The sequence below is a fragment of the Malaya genurostris genome, chromosome 3, assembly GCF_030247185.1.
Source record: "Malaya genurostris strain Urasoe2022 chromosome 3, Malgen_1.1, whole genome shotgun sequence".
NCBI classification, from domain to species: domain Eukaryota; kingdom Metazoa; phylum Arthropoda; class Insecta; order Diptera; family Culicidae; genus Malaya; species Malaya genurostris.
In genome coordinates this window covers 89,889,422-89,911,049 of record NC_080572.1, presented here as the reverse complement: position 1 = coordinate 89,911,049, position 21,628 = coordinate 89,889,422, and the positions used below count along the sequence as shown (strand labels likewise).

Genomic DNA, 21,628 nt, shown 5'->3' with positions numbered 1-21,628 from the left:
TCACAAAATATTTTTATCTGTGTATAGAGAAAGGCAAAAAGGTCGTGACATTTTCAAAAAACTGTAAATTTCGACGAAAATCTCGATTTTCAAAAGTCTGCAAAAGTCTGCACAACAAAAAATGTCTGCAGCACTATGTACGAGTTCTACAGATTTACAGACAAATCTGCAAATCTGGCATCTCTGAATCTAATCGACGCGTAGAAATAGAAACAGGTGTAATAATATCGGAAATCTGTTCAAAATTGATTGAGCTAAAGATTATCAACACCTGTCCACTGTTTGTACGCTTTTATTTTCCGAGTTTTGAATGCGCACTCCAATATAGAGAACAAAGACGTAGTACTACATCGAAATGATAAAGTGAAACAACATTATTTAATTTGTGATTTGCGCTCAGTTCACGGGAAAGTACTTAACCCAAAAAAAATTACATGGTTTATACACCAAAGCAAGTGCTTTGTGCTTTATGTTTAGTGTGAGGTCAATAAGCATTTACCATCTAGAAAATTCAATCCAGAGAGTACTCTTCCATAACAGAATTATTTAATCCGTTATGTATCAGGAAGAATTTCCGATGTACAATTTTGGGTTAACAAAACGGATTAGAGCACCAATGTATTTTGTTTTTCTTCACATGAATTCTATTTAATTTTTATTTTTAGGGCTTCATTCATTCCTTCCGGGGCTCTCGGGACCGGAAATCGAAGATCGGTATAACCGAATTTAGCTCATGTGGGTATCAATCAACAAAATAGACATAAACGTAGCAAGAGGGAAGATAAATGAATGAAATTGCGAAAACATAAAAATTTGCACCAGAGGCAGGATCCTCCTGCAACCTTTTCCTTACCGAGAAGATGTCATACCAACTAAGCTATTCTTGTACAGACCTTTCAACTAATTATTCTGTGGAAGTCTGTTTTTACATACTAATACAACGGAACTTGAATCATAAGTAGCAACCCACCTTCGTGGGCATAACGTTGAATGTCAAATTGATTAATGTTTATTAAATTAAAATTTGAAATTGGAAATTTTCAGCATTGCATAAATTAATTAGTCTGACAGTTACGAACCACAGTTCTAAAACATATGCAATTTTCACGTTTTTTCAGGACTGGACCCGGCCTTTCCGCTGTACGTGTTCGAACGAGCTTCGCAGAGGCTCAGTCCCAAGGATGCCGAATTCGTGGACGTTATTCACACCGACGGTGGACTTCTGGGCTATCCGTGGCCGCTGGGTCACGTAGATTTCTATCCCAACGGGGGAGTTCCGCTTCAGCCGGGATGTGCGCAGCAAGAGCTTTCGAAAAACCGTTGGTTGGGTGTAATCATTGGTTGCAGCCACGCACGTGCTTGGCAATACTTTGCCGAGTCCCTGTCCAGGCCCAGGAGCTTCCTGTGTGATCGGTGCGAGAATAGTGACGACGACTCATCGGGTGTGGACGGCAGCAATTGCACGATGACGAAGGAGGTGTACATGGGAATGGACATCGACAAGAGCTTACGAGGGAAGTTCTATCTGAGCACGAATCCGGAGCCGCCCTTCGGAAAGAATCTGCCGTTGGACTAAGCCAGTTCCAGCATTTCAAAAGTGCGTGTGTTCCACAAGTGTACAAACTTCTAGCGATAGTATAACTAGCTGTAGGCCTAAGTAGAATCTTTAAATTTATCTGTACATACAGTGACAGTGTTCCGTTTTAATCAGCATAAGAAACGAAAAGAAAATCCCTCTGGCTTGTGGTTACCCTACTCATTGTGCTGAATTATTCACCCGAAAAAACAAGTATAATACTTCGGATTCGGTCGAAATGAAAACGGCTATCTTTTAACTCGGTCGATTCGAGACGACCCTGTGCATTTTAAACGCAAATTGTGAATATTGCAGATAGTACCACAATTTAATCCAGTAGTCCTTGGCCATGTACGTGCCACGGGTATTGATTGCGCTCCGCAATGCGACCGACCCTCGGCGAAACGGTAACCCCTGTTCGGAAGCGAATCGGTTTCATTATTGAAATGATTTATTGATAGCAACCAATTCACCACTGGATTTTGGGTTGTGGTTTTCGCGCCTAGTATTTTTTTCCAACCACAACAAACGATGTGCGAGAAAAAGGACTGTCGTTTCAATACCCCTTATATCAGTACTTAGTATAGTATGTTTGCTGGGAAACCGCGTGGTTCTCGAAATGTGCGTGGTAAAATATTGTTGAGTTGTGCTGTAAAAGTCTTAAATCCGAACGAAATCTCTTCTGACGTGTATTTCTTATTTCGTCTTTTAAGCATGTCATAATAAATTCTATCACATGCCACTTGCATAACGTTCAATTGACCATTTCGTTTGAATATCCCCTTGAGTAGAGGTCACATTCTCCGCTTCCCTGTCTCGGCACAATTGTCTATGATGGGAATTCTCATGTTCAGCATCAAAATTTGGTTTTGGGCATCCATACCTAAATGTACGCTTTAATTTGAATACCGTCTAGGTCAGGCAATAAATCTTTGTTGATGGAGAATTTTCGAATGTGTGCCAAAAATAAAAACAGGACTGAATTGGTCGGCTGTCTTTGAAAGCATTTCGGTTGCATTGGGGTAAGAAATCCTTTGACCCTTCTTCTCCACCAGTACTGCATGGTCACTACACATCCAAGCCATAACAAACCGTTTTGCTCTAATGCAAGCATTTTCTGATTGTATTGCTTAAAACAAAATCTTTTATTTATGTGGCATAGAGACCTGTATTTCTGTTGTGTTTAGTGAAACAGTTTATGCCTTAGAGATGGCATAAACGATGAAAATACTAAACGTAGTTACGTACTAAATCTAAATTTTGCGTACTATGTACGATAGTGGTATATAATGAGAACAGCTTAGTTTCAACACTGGCAGGAATGTGGCACTAACGAAATTTTTTGTCGTGAATACGACTTACTTTACTATGGGGTGCCTTTTCAAAATTTACCCTCTGAGAGAGTGATAAGTTTTTGATCGTGAATATCTCTTGTTGTATCTAACGAATCAACCTAATTTTTGCTACATGCCATCGAAAATATGATCACAATTTTATGATAAAATATTCAGTTGTGTGACATAATCTCAAATAATTCAAAATTAAACTTCTCTGAAATGTTTGGTATAAACGAGTGTCAAGGAGGATAATTCATAAGGCGCGTTTGCCTTTCTCGTATTTTAAAAGCTCATAGCTCAGTGATCTGTGAAAGAATTTCTATAATCTAACTTAAGCGTGAATAAAAAATGTTTAATATCGTAGTGAGTTCCACAATTTTGTCCTTCTGAAAGGCAGGAATGAATCCCGGCAGGAATGAATGAGCCGCCTATTAGTGAAAAAGCTACAAACGGAATCAGGTAAAAACAAACCTCTCAACAAAAATTGGATCAGTTTGAATTCTATCGCCACTGCGAGCAGATGTATTTTGTGTCGTTTGCAAAGCTAGTTTCGCTTCCGGCAAGAGCGATTACGACACAGCTGCCAGTCATTTGCATTGGTGAAAAAGCAACGGTGGAGAGCATTACACAAAATCAGCCGTTCTAATGGCTTTAAAAGCTTTCTAAGGAACTATTAGGATTTGTTGTTCGCAAATCGAAGGAAAATATCCTCAGTTTAGTGCAAATCTAGAACAGTTAGTTAGATTTGTGCACTTTTCACTGTGTGAAATTCACAGTAATCGAGATCAAGTGAAGCCTGCTTTGTTTTTGCGAAAATATGTGGAAAAGGGGAATGCTTGCATAATACATACAATTGATCAACTAATTGATATTCGGAAGTGTTAAGGAACGTGTCAGTTGTTTTCATATTCACGACATCCAGTTATGTCTCTGACATTTCCCACCTGCCTTTTTTTTCTTCAGAATTATCGTTCTACAAAATGAACTCAAACGTTTTGCATAATACCAAGCATGATTTGAACAACATTTTGTTTTTATTTCGTGGAAAAATATTGCGATTATTTCTGCGTATTTTTTAGGCTTCTTAAAAATCATGATTTGCGGTATCCACTGTATCTCAGCGCAGACTAATCAGAAGTTAACAAATCAAAGCAGCATAGATAGAGTAGATGCTTTTCTAGAACGCAACATTGTAGTTTGATTTTTTTTAAATTTTTTTCAATTTTTCGTTATTGTTCAAAACCAAAACTACGATTTTTCACGAATAAATCCGAAAAAAACTTTTCCAATGCCCAGTGGACCTAGTGCCATATACCAATCGATTCAGCTCGACGAACTGAGCAATTGACTGTGTGTGTATGTATGTATGTATGTGCAAAATTAAAAGGCTTTCTCAGAGATGACTAGACCGAAACTGGTTGAAAATGATGATGTTTTTCTGAAAAGTATTTACGTTTTTGTTTTTAAGATTTTATGAATACTGCCCGAGTTATCCGAACTTTCATGCAAAAAATTACAGTTATTCTACAATATCTGAATATGTTTTGAGACTTACATTTTACACTGTACACTGAAACCTCAATTTAAGCGCAAAGTTGAAGGAGCGTAAATTAAATTTCGCTTAAATTGAATAAAACATCACGTTATTCTAAATTTTTCGCGTAAAGAAAGGTTTAATAAATTCCATTCGATTTTAGTATAAATAACATAAAAACCTTTTTTAATCCACCTAGTGGTGTAATGATGCTTTTCCCACATTATTTATATTTTCTAAAATATCACTAGAAGATTCAGTCAAGAATTTTTTTTCAAATTTGAATAAAATTAGAAACTTTCAGGGGGTATAAACTAACATAACCATTTCCATTTGTAAACAGTTATGTCAAGTTAATAAGAATTTTTCTAACATTTCTTCTGATAAGTTGGAAAGATGGTGGCCTTGGTCATAATGTAGGATAGTAAAAAGGAATGGTTGCCAATTATATTACAATTCGATATCTCTAAACAAAACGTTACTGTCATTTTCAGATTCGATTTAGTAACTTTTTCATTTCGTTGCGCTTTAATTTATCATTTTCACATACAGATTTTTAATACAGAATCTCGATCCCCCGATAGAGATTTACAGATTATTCTCCTGAAAAATATAGATTTAAATGTGGTAACGCTGCACGCTATACCAAATTGAACAAAACACCAGCACATCGATTCTGGAGGCCGCAGAACAAGCCCAAACCAAACGATTTTTTGGTCCATCGTCTAACAGAAGGCCTCCAAACCCTTGGTGGGACAAAGAGTGCTCAGATGCTAAGCACGCGAAACAAAATGCTTTCAAGACGTTTTTAAAACGAGGAGGAGGAACTCCTCAGAATTTAAAAAAAATTCTTGACTTCAGAAACCAAGTACAAGAGCATACTTCAGGCCAAGAAATGTAGCTTTTGGAGACATTTTGTCGAAGGTTTGTCAAGAGAAACCACAATGAGCAATCTTTGGAATACGGCCAGACGAATGAGGAATCGTAACGTAGGAAATGAGAGTGAGGAATACTCGAACCGATGAATATTTGATTTTGCGAGGAAAGTTTGTCCAGATTCTGTTCCTACGCATAGTATTATTAGGGAATCTTTTCCAAATAATGGTTCCATTGGTAGCCCCTTTTCAATGATGGAATTTTCTATAGCACTCATGTCTTGTAACAATAACGCTCCAGGGTTGGACAGAATTAAATTCAACTTGGTGAAGACTCTGCACTACCTCGCAAAAAGACGTTTGTTGGTATTGTTTAACAAGTTTCTTGAGCAAAATATTGTTTCACCTGACTGGAGACAAGTGAAAGTTATCGCCATTCAAAAGCCGGGGAAACCAGCTTCCAATCACAACTCATATAGACCCATTGCGATGTTGTCCTGCATCAGAAAATTGTTCGAAAAAATACTTCTACGACGTCTCGACACTTGGGTCGAGACGAACGGTTTGTTGTCAGATACTCAGTTTGGTTTCCGTAGAAATAAAGGGACGAATGATTGCTTGCATTACTTTCGTCTAACATCCAAATTGCCTTCGCTCAAAAGTACAAATGGTCTCTGTATTTTTAGACATTAAAGGAGCATTTGATTCAGTTTCCATTGATGTTCTTTCAGACAAGCTCCACCAACATGGACTCCCAGCGGTTATAAATAATTATTTGCACAACCTTTTGTCAGAGAAACGCATGCATTTTTCACATGGCGATTTGGCAACATTCAGAATTAGCTACATGGATCTCCCGCAAGCCTCATGCCTCAGTCCGCTCCTTTATAATTTTTACGTGAATGACATTGACAGCTGTCTAGCAACCCCATGTACACTAAGACAATTGGCAGATGATGGCATGGTTTCAGTTACTGGACCCAAAGCTATTGATCTGCAAAAACCATTGCAAGATACCTTAAATAACTCGTCCGTTTGGGCTGTTCATCTGGGTATCGAATTCTTTGCGGAGAAAACAGAGCTGATCGTCTTTTTAAGAAAGCAACTTCAGCTTCATATGATGGGAAGAATGATCCAACAGGTTTTGACTTTCAAATACCTTGGGGTGTGGTTTGATTCCAAATTCACGTGGGTGGACACATTAGGTTTCTGATAACAAAATGCCAACAAAGAGTAAATTTTCTTCGAACAATAACAGGATCTTGGTGGGGTGCTCATCCGGAAGATCTAATAAATATGTATCAGACAACGATACTTTCAGTGATGGAATATGGATGCGTTTGCTTTCGTTCCGCTGCAAACTCGCATATTCTCAAATTAGAGCGAATTCAGTATCGTTGTTTGCGAATTGCTTTAGGCTGCATGCATTCGACACATACAATGAGTCTTGAAGTTCTGGCGGGAGTTCTTCCATTGAAAGATCGTTTTTGGGAGCTTTCATCGCGACTGCTAATAAGATGTGAGGTACTGAATCCCCTGGTTATTAATAACTTCGAAAGGCTAGTTGAGCTTCAATCTCAAACAAGATTCATGACAGTATATTTTAACCATATGTCACAGGAAATCAACCCTTCAAGATATATTCCTGTTTGTGTCAGCCTCCTGAATGTCCCTGACTCAACTTTATTTTTCGACACATCCATACAGCGCGAAGTGCGTGGAATCCCGGAACACCTACGCTCGTTGGAAGTCCCAAAAATATTTACAAGTAAGTTCAGGCATATTGACTCTGAGAAAATATTTTACACGGACGGATCACGAATTGAAGAGGCTACTGGGTTTGTTATATTCATCAATAATGTTTCGGTCTCATTTAAGCTTCAAGAACCTGCATCTGTTTATATAGCAGAGTTAGCAGCAGTTCATTATAGCTTGAGTTTAATCGTCACATTATCTCCAAACCATTATTTTCTCTTCACAGATAGTCTGAGTGCAATTGAAGCCATTCGCTCAAACGATGCTGGCAGAAATGAACCGTTTTTCTTGGGCAAAATAAAACAATACCTGAACGACATATTGAATAATAATTATCAAATCACAATAGTTTGGGTCCCGGCTCATTGCTCCATTCCAGGCAATGAAAGAGCCGATATTTTAGCCAAACGTGGTGCTATTGAGGGTGAAATTTATGAGAGACCGATTGCTTTCAACGAATTCTATAGCGCGTCTCGCCAAAGAACACTTGCCAGTTGGCAAGCTTCTTGGAATAAAGATGATCTGGGTCGGTGGGTGCACTCAACTATTCCTAAAATATCGACAAAGGCATGGATCAGGAGACTGGACGTGAGTAGAGATTTCATTCGTGTGATGTCCAGACTCATGTCCAATCACTACACGTTAGATGCACATCTCCTTCGAATTGGACTTTCCGAGACTAATCATTGTGCTTGTGGCGAAGGTTACCGCGATATTGACCATGTTGTTTGCACATGCGTGGAGTATCGTGATGTCAGATCTCAACTAGGGATGTCGTAATATCGATCGATTAATCGAGTAATCGATTAATAACCCAGATAATCGAGTTATATTGAATCGATTAGCTTAAAACTAATATCGGATTATTGAACTAATCGAGTAAATAAAGAACTCCCATAGTAATAATCGAATGAGTAATCGAGTAATCGATTAATAACACAGATAATCGAATAAATTTCAATCGATTTGTTTCAAAATAATACTCGATTATTAAATAATCGAGTAATTCGAAATTTCCGACATCTCTAATCTCAACTAATAAATTCCTTGCGTACCCAAGGTAGACTATCTAATGTCTCAGTTCGCGACATTCTTGCATGTCGTGACCTTCCTTACATGAAACTTCTTTATTATTTCATTAAGTCAATTGGAGTTCCAAATTAAATTTTATTTTATGTTAGTCTGTTTTCTCTTCCATGAGTTTAACCAATAGCCAGCTATCTTATATTAAATAAAAGTGATGAACTGATACAAACAAACCTGAAATAGTTATAAGATCATGTACAAAATAAATGTATTTCAGTGTTTAGATTAACTAATGAATACTAATATGATATTCGAAATGTATTACGTTTAAAGTACTTTATACTGAATGAATTTACTGGTAAATTTTATAAAAAATTGCACCTTGTTTCGACGTCGCTTCACTATTTTATTTATGGCTACCATTATGAACCGTGAATTAAATATTCGTTGGATTACAAAACAAAGCCATTATATTCAATTTCGATTTCGATTTCGACTGAAACACATTACTCAGAAAGAAAACCAGCAAAAAGTTATAACAAAAACCTACTCAAAACTACATGTCATTCATTGTCATTACCAGACAGCCAGTGACTTAGAAATATGTGAATCATTCAACGTTTACTTTTCAACCACTGGAGATGCAATTTTGAATTCGAATGATATTAATCCGATCAATACTGTGACCTATGTAACAAATTCAATTCTCCTTCGCCCAGCCTCTACAAACGAAATCATTACCAACACTAACGAAATAGGTTCTACTAATTGTAACACTTATGATAATATTCCAGTAAAACTCCTGAAAAGCTATCCAAGGCCTTTAGCATTGATTTTGGCTCAAGTTTTCAACAAAATTTTGAACACTGATGTTTATCCAAACTGTTTAATGATTGCTCGTGTAGTGTCTATTTTTTAAGTCCGGAAATATCAATGATCAAATATTGCAATTATCGTCCGATTTCCACCTTATCGATGGCAAAGAGAAGAATCAGCATAAACCTGCGTTAAACCTCTAAAATCTAGAAAATTTTGGAACCAACTTTACGATCAACATTAATTTTTTTTGGATGGTATAAATTCTGCAATGAATAAACTGTCATTTTGATTATATTTTTCTTGAATATGTGCTTGTTATGTCAGTTTTGAATGCAACCAATAAAAATATCTTAGATTTCAATTACGAGTTTGAGGCAGTGAATAGCTTATCGCCTTGCGGGGTTTTTGCTAATGTCTCCATGATTAATAAAAATTAATATTTGTGATTCAACGTCATTTTTGCATAAATATGTTTAGTTGCGTCTAAACTTGTTGATACGTTCTGAAAATGCATTAAAAATCTACTATGTTTCCTCGTTTTTGTTAATCAAAGTTTTTTTGATGTCAATAAATGCTACGATATAGAGCGTCAGAATGGCGGCCATTAAATTTTTCTTAATGCAAAATACACCTAACCTAAGAAGTAATAAATCAAACAGCCCACAATAAATGTGTCATGGATTTACTCTGAGTGAAACTGTCATCCATTGATCACGCATACACACAAAACTAGATTTATGAAAGAATTGAACTGACAATAAAGATTTAAACAGAATGTTTCAAAGCAATATTAAAGGTGTATGCATGGTTTTATTCTAGTCCAAGTTGCTTTAGTTCAGTTTTCAATCTAGATAGAAGGTTTTATAGAAGCTTTAAAATCTGTTATATTACTTGTCAAAAGAGGCACTTATTATAGTTGTCATAAAACTGGTAGTGAGTGCATAGTCAATTACAATTGTTTTTTATAAACTATAATCAGTACCGTAAGGCATTGGAAGGTGCCCAAGTAGCATTCCGCAACTAGTTCTGATACGACAAAGTCCAAACTATGTTGCAACAAGAGCACGAGTATGTGTTTTATGTTATACTGGTTAAAACATGGTGACAGCAATGTTTTATCATAACATAACTAGTTACGAAATAGTTATTTAGGTTTCCAATCATAACATCTTTGTGTCATATTGAATTTAATATAATTTATAAGCTATCGTTACTTAATCCAAACATATTTTTAATCACAACAATGCTTCTAGTCACTAGTTGAAAATAGGTATATTTGACTTCAATATTAGCAACCCATAACTAGTTTTGATACCACTTAATTCAATTGTGTTGCAACAAGAGCACGAACATGTTTTTTATGTTATACTGGTTAAAACAAGGTGACAGTAGTGTTTCTTTATAACGTAAACATTAAACTAACTATCATTTGTAAGTTATCGTTACTTGATTCTAACATATCTTTAATCACAGCTATGTTTTAAGCTACTAGTTGAAAAAAGGTTTATTTTCCGTTGCGAAACCATTATAAATACGTTAACGTATGTGTGAATCGTTACTATGAATTGACATAGCAATAACTTGAATATTATAAGATTATAACATATAATTTTTTCATTAATTCAGATAGTTATCGGTAAGTTTTCCCAACGTTATGACAACTAAAATGCAAACAAAACAACCTTTGTTAGCTTGAATATGGCGAACACAATATGGAGTCTCAAGAGGTGTATGAAACGTAAATAAAACCAGGATATTACTTTTTTCAAAACTACTTTTTGCCGAAAATAGTGAAAGGCAGAATAGTCATTTTTGTTCTATGCACTCTCATAAACACGGAGAAAATAATATAGGGATTGAACAACGATTGTGATAATATTATAGTTCTCGTGATATATGAATTTAAAATGATGAGAAATCACTCTACTTGGAAAAATTTTGAGCATTCTGAACATAGGGTTATTTTGTTGTTTATTTTTTATATCTTAATAAACAGATTTTGATTGAAGGCGCATAAAAAACAGTAAAGTAAAATTGAATTCCACTCGACAGTTTTTGGATCGTTGTGAAATTTGTACCTTGTATCAAGTTTGTGACTTAAAGTACTCTTCTGCTTTTTTATTGATGATAGAAAAGTATTCTGGATTCATTCAATGTTTATAATGTGACTAATATATTTATATTTATATGGTGACTAAGTTTCAACTAGTTTACTTGAAAACAAGTTCATGTTATGAAAAGATAAGTTATTTCATTATGGCATTACAACGTAACGACAACATATTTTTAACCGACTTAACAACTAGTAGAAACTGCGCTTTTTGAGTCATGCAAGTGGTTAGATGTTAGTAACAATCACTTAAATATCTGGTTGCAAACTAGTCACAAACAAGCTAGCGTAACAAAAATTGTTACTTGGGTGTTAAACTCCTACAGCCCAACCGTTTTCATACAGATTTTCTTTTGCATTATACCAACTGTTTGAAAATATTTCTTGTTTTGTGATGAAGTTTTCTTAAATGCACTGAAGAGCGAAAAGCCTATGAATAACGTGAAGTTATTTATTCGAAACTACCCCTCAATAACTGATAATGTCAAAATGAAATCGCTTTAAAAAAATTAGAAACTGGCAACACAAGTTGAAAAACTATTGATTTCGAATAACAGTTACTATTACCTTGGTTACTGCGTGTGGAAAGCATAAGGAATGTAAACAAAACTAATTCCCACTAGATCGAGTGGAATATTAAGTAAGGTTGCAAAGAATAGTGGAATATTAAGGTAAGTTGCAAAGACTCAAGCCTCATTGTGTTTCAGAGGTACTTTAAAGAGAAGTCATGGGCCAAGCGCTTATCTTACTCGGTGAATATGGAACCCGTTTTGGACTACCTACTCTAAGCCCACCCAAGCCACTGGTAGAATTTGCCAATAAACCGATTTTGAAAATATGAGATGGCCGATAGAGGCTCCCATTGAATTTAAGGTGAATCAGGTTAGTTACAAATAAAGAATAATGCATTGTAAAAAATTACAAAGATGTAATTCATTACATAGGTACCTGATATTGACGGAATCGTATTTAATATTCTCATGAAACCGCACCACTGAGAGCAGCTGACCTGACAGCAGATTTGAAATTTATTCTTATAGAAAGGTTTGAGCCAAAAGCACCAAAATGGCAGAATGAAAAAGATACAATATAGAGTTTACTCAAACTAATCATTTGGTACGCTATTTTTCTTTTCCGTGTACTTGAATATTCCTTATCTTTCATGAATAATAGAAAAGCAGTCGACTTTTTTTAAGGAAAGCCAAAATTTACAACTAATTATTCCGGACAAAAATGATCTGCTGGGCCTAGTCATTATGAGATTCATTTGGAATTGATTTACATTCCGATGTATTTGAAAGTCAAAATCTGGACGAATACTATATGAAGTTGAAGATGAGCGTAATCATGCTTCTTTAAAAAGACGACCATCTCTGTTTTCTCCGCAGAAAATTCGATACCTTGCTGAACATCCAAAACGGACAAATCATCCAATTTATACTACAAGGGATTTTGCAAATTAATAGCTTTGAGTACAGTAACTGATACCGTCAATGTCGTTCACGTAAAATTTATAAAGAAGCTGACCTATACGAGACATTTTAAAACACACAAATTTATTTTGCAACTTTTTTTTTTTTTTTTAAATAACTATTTATTGGAATATGAGTTAAAATTAAATTATTAAGATTTAAATTGGGTGTTCAGCCACAAGTGGTGACTTTTCAGCCCTGTTATATATATGATTTGGTTATTACCATGAAGACATCATTTGCTTCCGCAATTCTGAGATTTTTGTGTAGGGAAAATTCTAAACCTACTTGTATTGTGTAAATTATTTTGCAACTTTATTTTTGTAACTATATAGTGAACTATAGTCAACCTTCATAGGGTTTTCTTATTGGAGTCATTACAACTATTCTTGAAACACTAATCAATATTTTCTACTATATACAAATTGTTTCACATTTTTAATTTGTGTTGTTTATACGTATCTGGAGCGCTTTCAAAATGTTTGTTTATTCTCAAGCTCCTTAGTAACTTGCGAACAACTTAAACAGTGTTGCTTGAGAAGATTAATTTCATCAATAACAAGGGGTCGCTCATATTTTGGTAACTGGCGGTAAATCGTGAACGATCACTTTGAAAGAAGATTTTTATTCGGAGTGTCTGGTCGTGTCGTCGGTGTAATGATTTCGAAAATCTGTATAAAGTTTTGTTAGCTGTAGATATTCAAACCCACTGCACCCCTATATAGAAAATACAAACCAAGTCCCACGTAAAAGCAAAAGTCAAACTATGTATTTAGCGTCTGAAATGTTGTTACCTAATACTTTCATCCGATATGCTGGAATTTAAAAAAGTTTTTCCGATTGGTGTGCATATTTCTTTGCACGTTCTCTGAATACCAATACGACCCTACTTCAAATGCAAGTTTTGTTCCTCAGGAAACACACTATAAATTTCCCAAAACATGTCCATATTTACCACGGTCTTCCGTACAGTGTATTTGCTTGCAGGATTTTTAGGATCAAATTTATGAATGAAAAACACTGCTGTTTGGAAGACCGAAATAAAAATCAGCTCCAAACAAGTTCACTCATAAAATTGTTTATGGGTTATCAAAACAAAAGGGTTAGCATAGTTGGTAAAATCGCTTCCATGTACAATGCAATTGTATCTTGATTCGGTAATAACTGACACAAACATCGGAAAATTGTTCAATATGCTATCGCAAGGTCAAATCGAAACAAAGTACCTATTCAATATTTTCGTAAACGACCCGGTTCTCAAGGTTTTGATCAGAACCGACCAGGGTTATTATTCGAATATGACAATGAGCGTTTCACTGCCAAATCTCAGTGGATTCATTTGACTACTGCTACTTGCTAAATTTCTTTCACTGTAGACCGAGCGCGACCCGATACCGATTGGTGCGTAGTTGAATATATCCTAAAATAGAAACAACAATCACGCAGCTCACCTGCCCATTAAGGCTAGCAATAATTTCATAACGATGAGTTTCTAGCTTCGCAGTGAGGCCCTTCAACAGAATCGGTGTACCGTCGGGAGAGGGAGCGAAAATCCTTCATCAAGGTCGCGCGAACTTTTCTTAACAGACTCAAGCTCGTACCAGGAAAATCCGCTTTTTGGCAAGTATCCATGCGGTAGTACATTTCAAGGATAAGATTAAATTAAATGCTGTTTGAAGTTTGGAAGTTGGAGCTGTTGTAATTTGGGTCCGACGTAGAAAAGAGTTTACGTAACATGAGAAACCCGGCATCTCCATCACAATCAATTAGAATGAAGGAGAAACGAGCATGACGAGTTTGCAAACCTCAACGTGCTTCCATCGATTGAAATCCATGCTGAAATTATCGAGCATTTACATAACACCCGAAATCCGCCCGCTGGGAAATCGATCAACGAAAACCGTCTTCACGAATATGCTGTGGTGGTGTTCTGTGCCATATGGATGACATTCCTCAGCGCAAAAAAAAACAACAAATAAATAAATAACACTAAAAATAACAATTTCACGCAACAACCCAAAAACTGAACTTACAATTTTGTTGTGCAACGCCGTCAGCTCCCGTTCAGTGACTCGTCGGTTAGCAGCCTCGCGCCGACGCTGCCGGTATTGGCTGTACTTGTAGGCGATAATGGCCCCGGGCATGGCCAGTGCCTCCAGCGGCGACTTCCGACCGAATGGCATCCTAATGGGACACTATTATTATCGCAATGCTCCGTTTTTTTTCTTCTGTGCGTACACAGTGAATTACTTATTTTTCTTCTTCGATAATTTTTTATGGTTACCACTGGAATAACTTTTTTTACGATCCTTCTAAGCACTTTATTTTCTGATGAGATACGCAGACACACGAGATTCACACTATTGCTGATATGCAGTGTTCGGATTTTCCGTTTCACTCACTTATTATGTAGCTGAAACTAGTAGAATTACGATATTTGTTTCTATCATTAGACCACTACTTTTTCCAGACTCCTTTTCGAAGGGAAGATCGTTGACATGGACTTGATGAGCAAAATAACACTTTTGTTGAGGCAAAATCGGCTGCTTGCCGTTTCTATGGAAGCACAGTGCACTAAAAGATTGGATTCCTTGTGACACGTTCAGGCTCAGTAGAACTAATTTCTGCTTTAGCGACGTTTACTTTTGTTATGTAAGCGCTTTCATCGTAAGTTGCGGATCAGCGTACCTAGTTTGAAAATAACAATAAAATAAGAGAAGAATTGAATCTATCATGTACTAACTTTGATTAACAGAATGTGTGTAAGCAGATCAAATTGGCAGAAAAATATCGTTTGTTTTATTATTACTTTAATTTCGCTCACGACAAAGTTGTTATTGTTTTAAATGTCTCCTTTTTGAAACGATTTTTCACTCCTAACACACGTCGGTCAATAGATCCCCTGTTTGACAGACAGATGGCGTCACTAACAGAAAATTCCTCGAGCATTCATAAGAGACATCCTACAGATTTTATTTATATGTTTCGTCTTCGCTCGGTGTGGCGGTTTAATGCGTAGGACACTGGTATTATAAGTCAATTATCGTATATTCGAGCCCCGACCATTGAAGGATACTTAGTATCAGTAGGATCATACCACTACCCGATCAAAAAGGGAGAACAAAATGGTATCTGAGGATGTTTCATTTTTGCCTTTCTCATATATAAAGGCTATGCAATCACTTTGAAAACCGACTTTTTCACCGAAGCCCGGAGGGTTGAATGCCCTATACTATTCGACTCAGCTCGACGAACTGAACAAATGTCTGTGTGTGTATGTGTGTATGTATGTAACAAAAATAACCAATTTTCACAAACTATGATTCAAATGAAAGGTCCCATGGTCCCATAACCTACAATTGGATTTCATCCCGATCCGACTCCCGGCTCCGGAGATACAGGGTGATATGCACTAGAAGAATGGAAAAAATGTGCACTCACTTATTTCAGAGAACCGATTTTCACAAATTTAGATTCAAAAATTGAACTCACTTGATTTCTCTGCGATGCTTGAACCGATTTTCACAAATGTTGTTATGAATAAAAGCTCATATTATTTTCAAAGCTGCTGTGAAATTTCATCTGGATCCGACTTCCGGCTCCGCAGAGTCAGGGCGATGAGTGTCAAAGTTTTCAAACCGCCATATAGAATGACAATATGTACAACACCGGTATGTGCAACGTGGAAGAAGAAAAAACGGTTACGGATGTGTGCTACTAGTGTGTGATATTGGTAAAAGACGGTACTGCGGTTGATGAAAAAATATTTTTGTGACCGAAAGAATAAAAGAATGTAATAATAATAATAATAATAATAATAATAATAATAATAATAATAATAATAATAATAATACTAATAATAATAATAATAATAATAATAATAATATTAATAATAATAATTATAATAATAATAATAATAATAATAATAATAATAATAATAATAATAATAATAATAATAATAATAATAATAATAATAACAATAATAATAATAACAAGATATCGACCGAATTTTTTCGTAATAGGGGACTTAAATGCTAAGCATGTCCAATGGAATTGTAGGCAAAATAACAGTAATGGTTGAATACTTCATAATCAACTCTCAGCTGGTTATTTCACAGTTCTTCATCCCAGTAATCCGACTTGTTTCTCTTCCGTGAAAAACCCGTCTACAATTGATCTGGTTCTAGCAGATCAAAGTCACATTTGTAGTGAACCGATTACACATGCTGACTTTGACTCAGATCATCTTCCTGTAACATTCAGGCTTTCCAACGAAGCTTTAATTAATCCAATTAGTTCTATATTCAACTATCATAGAGCTAATTGATTGGATTACAGATCTCACATTGAAAATCATGTGGATCATGAAACTATTTTAGAAAATTCTGCGGCCATCGACACAGCAATTGATAATTTGAATCATTACATTATCGAAGCTAGAAATCTTTCAGTTCCCAAAGCTCAAACTAAATTAAATTCTCCTATCATCGATGACAATCTTCAACTGCTCATTCGGTTGAAGAATGTTCGTCGACGACAATATCAACGTTCTCGTGATCCAGCTATGAAAAACATAGTGAGCGCTAACAAAAAGAAATTAAACATAGATTTACTCTTTCGCGAAATGAACAAATTAAACCATATTCTAAACCTTTCTGGAAACTTTCTAAGGTTCTTAAGAAACCTCAGAAACCAATTCCTGCTCTCAAGGAAGGAAATCAAATACTTCTTACAAATGGCGAAAAAGCTCAAAAACTTGCTCAGCAGTTCGAGAGTGTCCACAATTTTAATTTGAACTTTCAACTCAAGTGTTATTACCAAATGACATTATTGAGACGAATTTTGATGAAATTAAGTCAATTATTAGGAAACTTAAGAACATGAAGGCTCCTGGTAATGATGGAATCTTTAATATTTTTATTAAAAATCTTCCCGATGTTGCCTTGAGACTCTTGGTTAAAATTTTCAACAAGTGTTTTTCATTAGCTTACTTCCCAAAAAGATGGAAAAAACGCTAAAGTAATTCCTATCCTCAAACCTGATAAAAACCCAACAGAAACATAAGTAACAAAATAACAAAAGGAGTAACAAAATATAGCCACAGTTAGAAATCTAAGAGTGATCTGCAGTCGTCTGCAAAGAAGCCCAAATATTTTCATTGATTATCCCTTAAAAATGGAAAATTAAACCAAATGCAGCAAAAACGCAATTAATTATCTGTCCTCATAAGCCAAGAGCTTCTTTTCTTAAACCAAACAATAATCCTATTCTCAAACTGAATGGCTTGGAATTGACATGGTCTGATCAAGCTAAATACTTAGATTTAACGTATGACAAAAAACTCACTTTTAAGGATCACATTGAAGGAATCCAGGCAAAGTGTAATAAATATATTAAATGTTTATATCCTCTTATAAATAGAAATTCTAAGCTCTGTCTAAAAAACAAATTGTTGTGACATTCGAAGATCATTTTGTCTGAGTGTAGAAGCGATTAATCAATTAACCAACTCCGGAGCGATCTCTGGTCTGTGGCAATGAGGTAAACAGAGTTGGCAGCTTATGACAGGGGTGGCCCAAAAACGATTACGGATTAATTATGCTGAAGTTCAACCATATAATAAGAAATGATGAAAAGTTCCCCTTTGCGCACCACAGAATAATTTTCTTCTGTCCTTGGCATCGTTTGATATCGTTCTTAAGCAGTGTGACTTTAAAACTGTATTATTAAATAAAAAATAATTTTCTTCACTTTACTACGAGTAACAAAATATTCACATATATTCAAAAAACAGCATGGAAAGCGTATTAGAACATGCTTACAGCTGTAAACAATGCGAGTGTTCTCGTACTCATCCTTCAATCCACCAAACATTCATTCATAGCTTTTACTGAAAGCTTTCTCATCCAGACAAAGTTTTATCAATACACAGCGAATACAAAAATAGCCGGTCTTTGAATCGTGCTTTATATAATAAAAAAACCTTCATGCCTGTCAAATAACTAAACCTGAACGCCCATTGTGTGCATTGATTCTATCCGCTCTTTATCCCGTAGTTTCCGCGGATGTCGGACCAGGACGATAGAAGAGAGAAAGAATACGACGGATGTACACCACCATTGCACTAGGGTGGGCACTTCACACTTCTGGAAACATATGTTTTTTTTCATATACAGTTCTACATTTCAATTTACATGGAAATTTTCATATAAAGTTGAACAAACATATATTTAACTTATGTGTAGTCTATGAAAGCAAAAGCAAATCTCGCTTTGAACGAAAAATTAGGATGATTTGCAATGAAAATCGGAAGAACAAAAAATGAAAGAAGATGGCGAATGGGCAATATCAGAGACGTAACCGAACAGACATGATTACGATTATTACTGATAATTGGAACATAAACTTGTAGAAATACATCATCTAAGATGCACAATGTTAGACCGAGAAAAATATGAAAATTTGCACGACAAATGCATAAATAATTTTTGAATCGAAACTTTCATTAAAAATCATCATAGGCGTAAAATTGAATTGAGATGTTTGAATCTGTATTTTCGTATCAACGAGTGAAACTCAGACAAAATCAATTGTTATGTAGAGGAATACGGAAAGACATTTTTTTCTGTGTATAAAATAAAATTAAATGAATTCAAAGCAAAGTGCATTGAATTTTTTTTGTACTTGTATTCTGTTCTGGCTGGCTAAGACCATAGTAGATCCTTTTCGTCGGCATTGAGTATTACATGCAATGAATTTTATTGCATTGTAAATATTATGCATAGCCTAAATTGTCAAGACAATGCACAGCGGGAAAAAAAGAATTTAAAACGTGACTTTACTCAATAGTTTTAATACAAATCCAAGTACATATTTTCGAATTAGATATTTCTTATGCAAAAAACAGTTTTAATCCATCTTGTGGTGTAATGATGCCTTTTTAATATTACTTCTATTTTCAAAAATATCATTAGAGAATTCTGTCACCAAATTTATCCCCTCTTCAAACTTGAATAAAAATGGAAAATTTCTTTGGAGAATAAACCATCATAACTTTTTCGATTTGTGGAGACTTATGTCAAATTAATATGAATTTTTGACGGTTTAAAATTTTAAACACAATTAACCCTACAATTCCAGAAGTCGGATCCGGATAAAACTCAGCCTATGGGACTTGAAGAATTTTTATTTGAGCCTGAGTATGTCAACATCGGTTATGTCATCGCTCGAATAAATAGTGATATTATTTGACACCTACGCACATACATCCATACGTACATAAAAGGACATTGCTCAGCTCGACGAACTGTGTTGAATAATATATGACACATTTTTACTGGTCGATTTTTCAAGTGATTGCATAACCTTCCTCTATGGAAAAGGCAAAACAACGCCAAATCGATTGATGACAATTAGAATAGTTGCAAAATTCCCTATCATGCCCGTTTTAGCTCAATTTCTTTTTCTTCTCTGACTTTACTTCGAAGATTAACTGTAAAACTGCAAAAGAATAATTTCGACTAATCAAAAGGTACTCCTGACTAACAAATCTCCTTTTCCATAAATTTATAGAAAACAAAGTTCTTCTGATTGGTTTTTGGGCCAATTATGGCTAATCAAGAAAGTTCTATGTTTTGCATACAATCCCACAAATTAATTAACAGATAGTTTTCATGATCGATCGAATCGTTCTACCTCGTTTCACCCCAATTATCTCTTAAACCCAATTTTAAGTGATATTCTGACTTACAATATTGAAGCAGATCCAATACGACCTATCAATATTGCTCTATATTACGTAGAAAACTTCTGCGATTCAAGTACACACAATGTAAATGACAGTACTAGCCCGGTTCACCCCTCACATCTTTTAAAGTACTGATTTAAAAACATTGTTACAAGCTCACATAGCACAAAAAAATAACAATACATTATATTTTTACAATAAAATTCCTCTGAACTTCGTCAATACTCTAAGCCTATTTTTAAATGCGTCACAAAGTCAAAATGACCATACACGTTGTTAAAGACTTTACACATCGCCAATCAAGTCGCAAGAAGCTGCGAGATCTTAGAGAATTCGTGAGGGTACATTGATTTGGATTTGCGAGAGAATATTAGGAGCATCAATATGACCGGCAAGGCTTAGGAGACGACAACGCTCAATGTAAGGTGGAAGCTTAGCTGGCTTAGCGATCTAAGAGCAAAGCCAATGAATCTCGATTGCACGACTGAAATGATTCTGTCGATCGAATTACTTCTGTAAGGACACCAGATGGGTCATAATGCTTCTAAGATAAAACGAACCAGCGAAAAGTATAGAGCTCGTAAGCGGTACGGGTCGGAGAATTCTTGCCCGTTGTATGATATGTGAATAATGATCTTAAAGTTGTAACACGGAAAGTACACTCAAATCTCTAATAACTGACACTCTTTCGAGAGATTCGCTAGATATAGCGTAACTCGTAACTCTGTTTTTTTTCGGACATCAGGAATTAGAACTAATTGGCTCAAGAGGCAAGTTCCTCTTATTATTTGGAGATTTGTGCCTTGCCATAGCTTTTCATCGGTTTTCTGATGGGAAGGGAACTGTGAAGTGAATGAGGAGGGAAAATAGCACAAAACATAAAGAAACAAATCGTTCTGCATCCCCGAAAGGATGCTGAACGATCTGCAGGTGCAAAAATGCACAGTTATTAAACCTCCAGCCTCCGAGAGGATTTAGAGGTTTTACAAAAGCGACATGATTCTGCATTCCCGGAAGAATGTACGAGTATGTACGGGCAGGAGTGAATTCGGTACCCCATAAAGGATGCCAAATAATCTGCTATAACCTATTTAAGGTCAATACAGAAAGGATTCATTCACTCCAGAAAGAACGATGAACATTTCTAACTATAGCTCCTTACCACATTAGGTGAGAAACGATAGAATATCCTTTATTTTTGCTCCGCATACACAGACTCAACCATGTATGGAGAACCAAAAACCCGGATACGTAGTTGCGTCAATGCGGAACAGTTACATATCAGATGATATGAAGTACCATAATTGCATTCACACAAATCACACGAATAATACACAGCACGTTGAATAGTAGCCATGTGATAATTGAGTTTGCAAT

The 21,628-nt window shown here is 35.6% G+C and overlaps 2 protein-coding genes across 11 annotated transcripts in view; one reads left to right on the top strand and one right to left on the bottom strand.

The window, feature by feature from the left end:
• LOC131438204 (phospholipase A1) overlaps positions 1–1,693 on the top strand; it is an 89,877-nt gene extending 88,184 nt beyond the window's left edge. For all 8 annotated transcript variants that reach the window (XM_058608069.1, XM_058608063.1, XM_058608064.1 and 5 more), the window contains exon 6: positions 1,119–1,693. In XM_058608069.1, coding sequence (XP_058464052.1) covers positions 1,119–1,576 — 458 coding nt within the window. In that variant the 3' untranslated portion in view covers positions 1,577–1,693. The remainder of the gene's footprint in view (positions 1–1,118) is intronic.
• Positions 1–21,628, bottom strand: part of LOC131438203 (uncharacterized) — a 193,665-nt gene that overhangs the window by 151,521 nt on the left and 20,516 nt on the right. For all 3 annotated transcript variants that reach the window (XM_058608059.1, XM_058608058.1, XM_058608060.1), the window contains exon 2: positions 14,538–15,192. In XM_058608059.1, coding sequence (XP_058464042.1) covers positions 14,538–14,687 — 150 coding nt within the window. In that variant the 5' untranslated portion in view covers positions 14,688–15,192. The remainder of the gene's footprint in view (positions 1–14,537; positions 15,193–21,628) is intronic.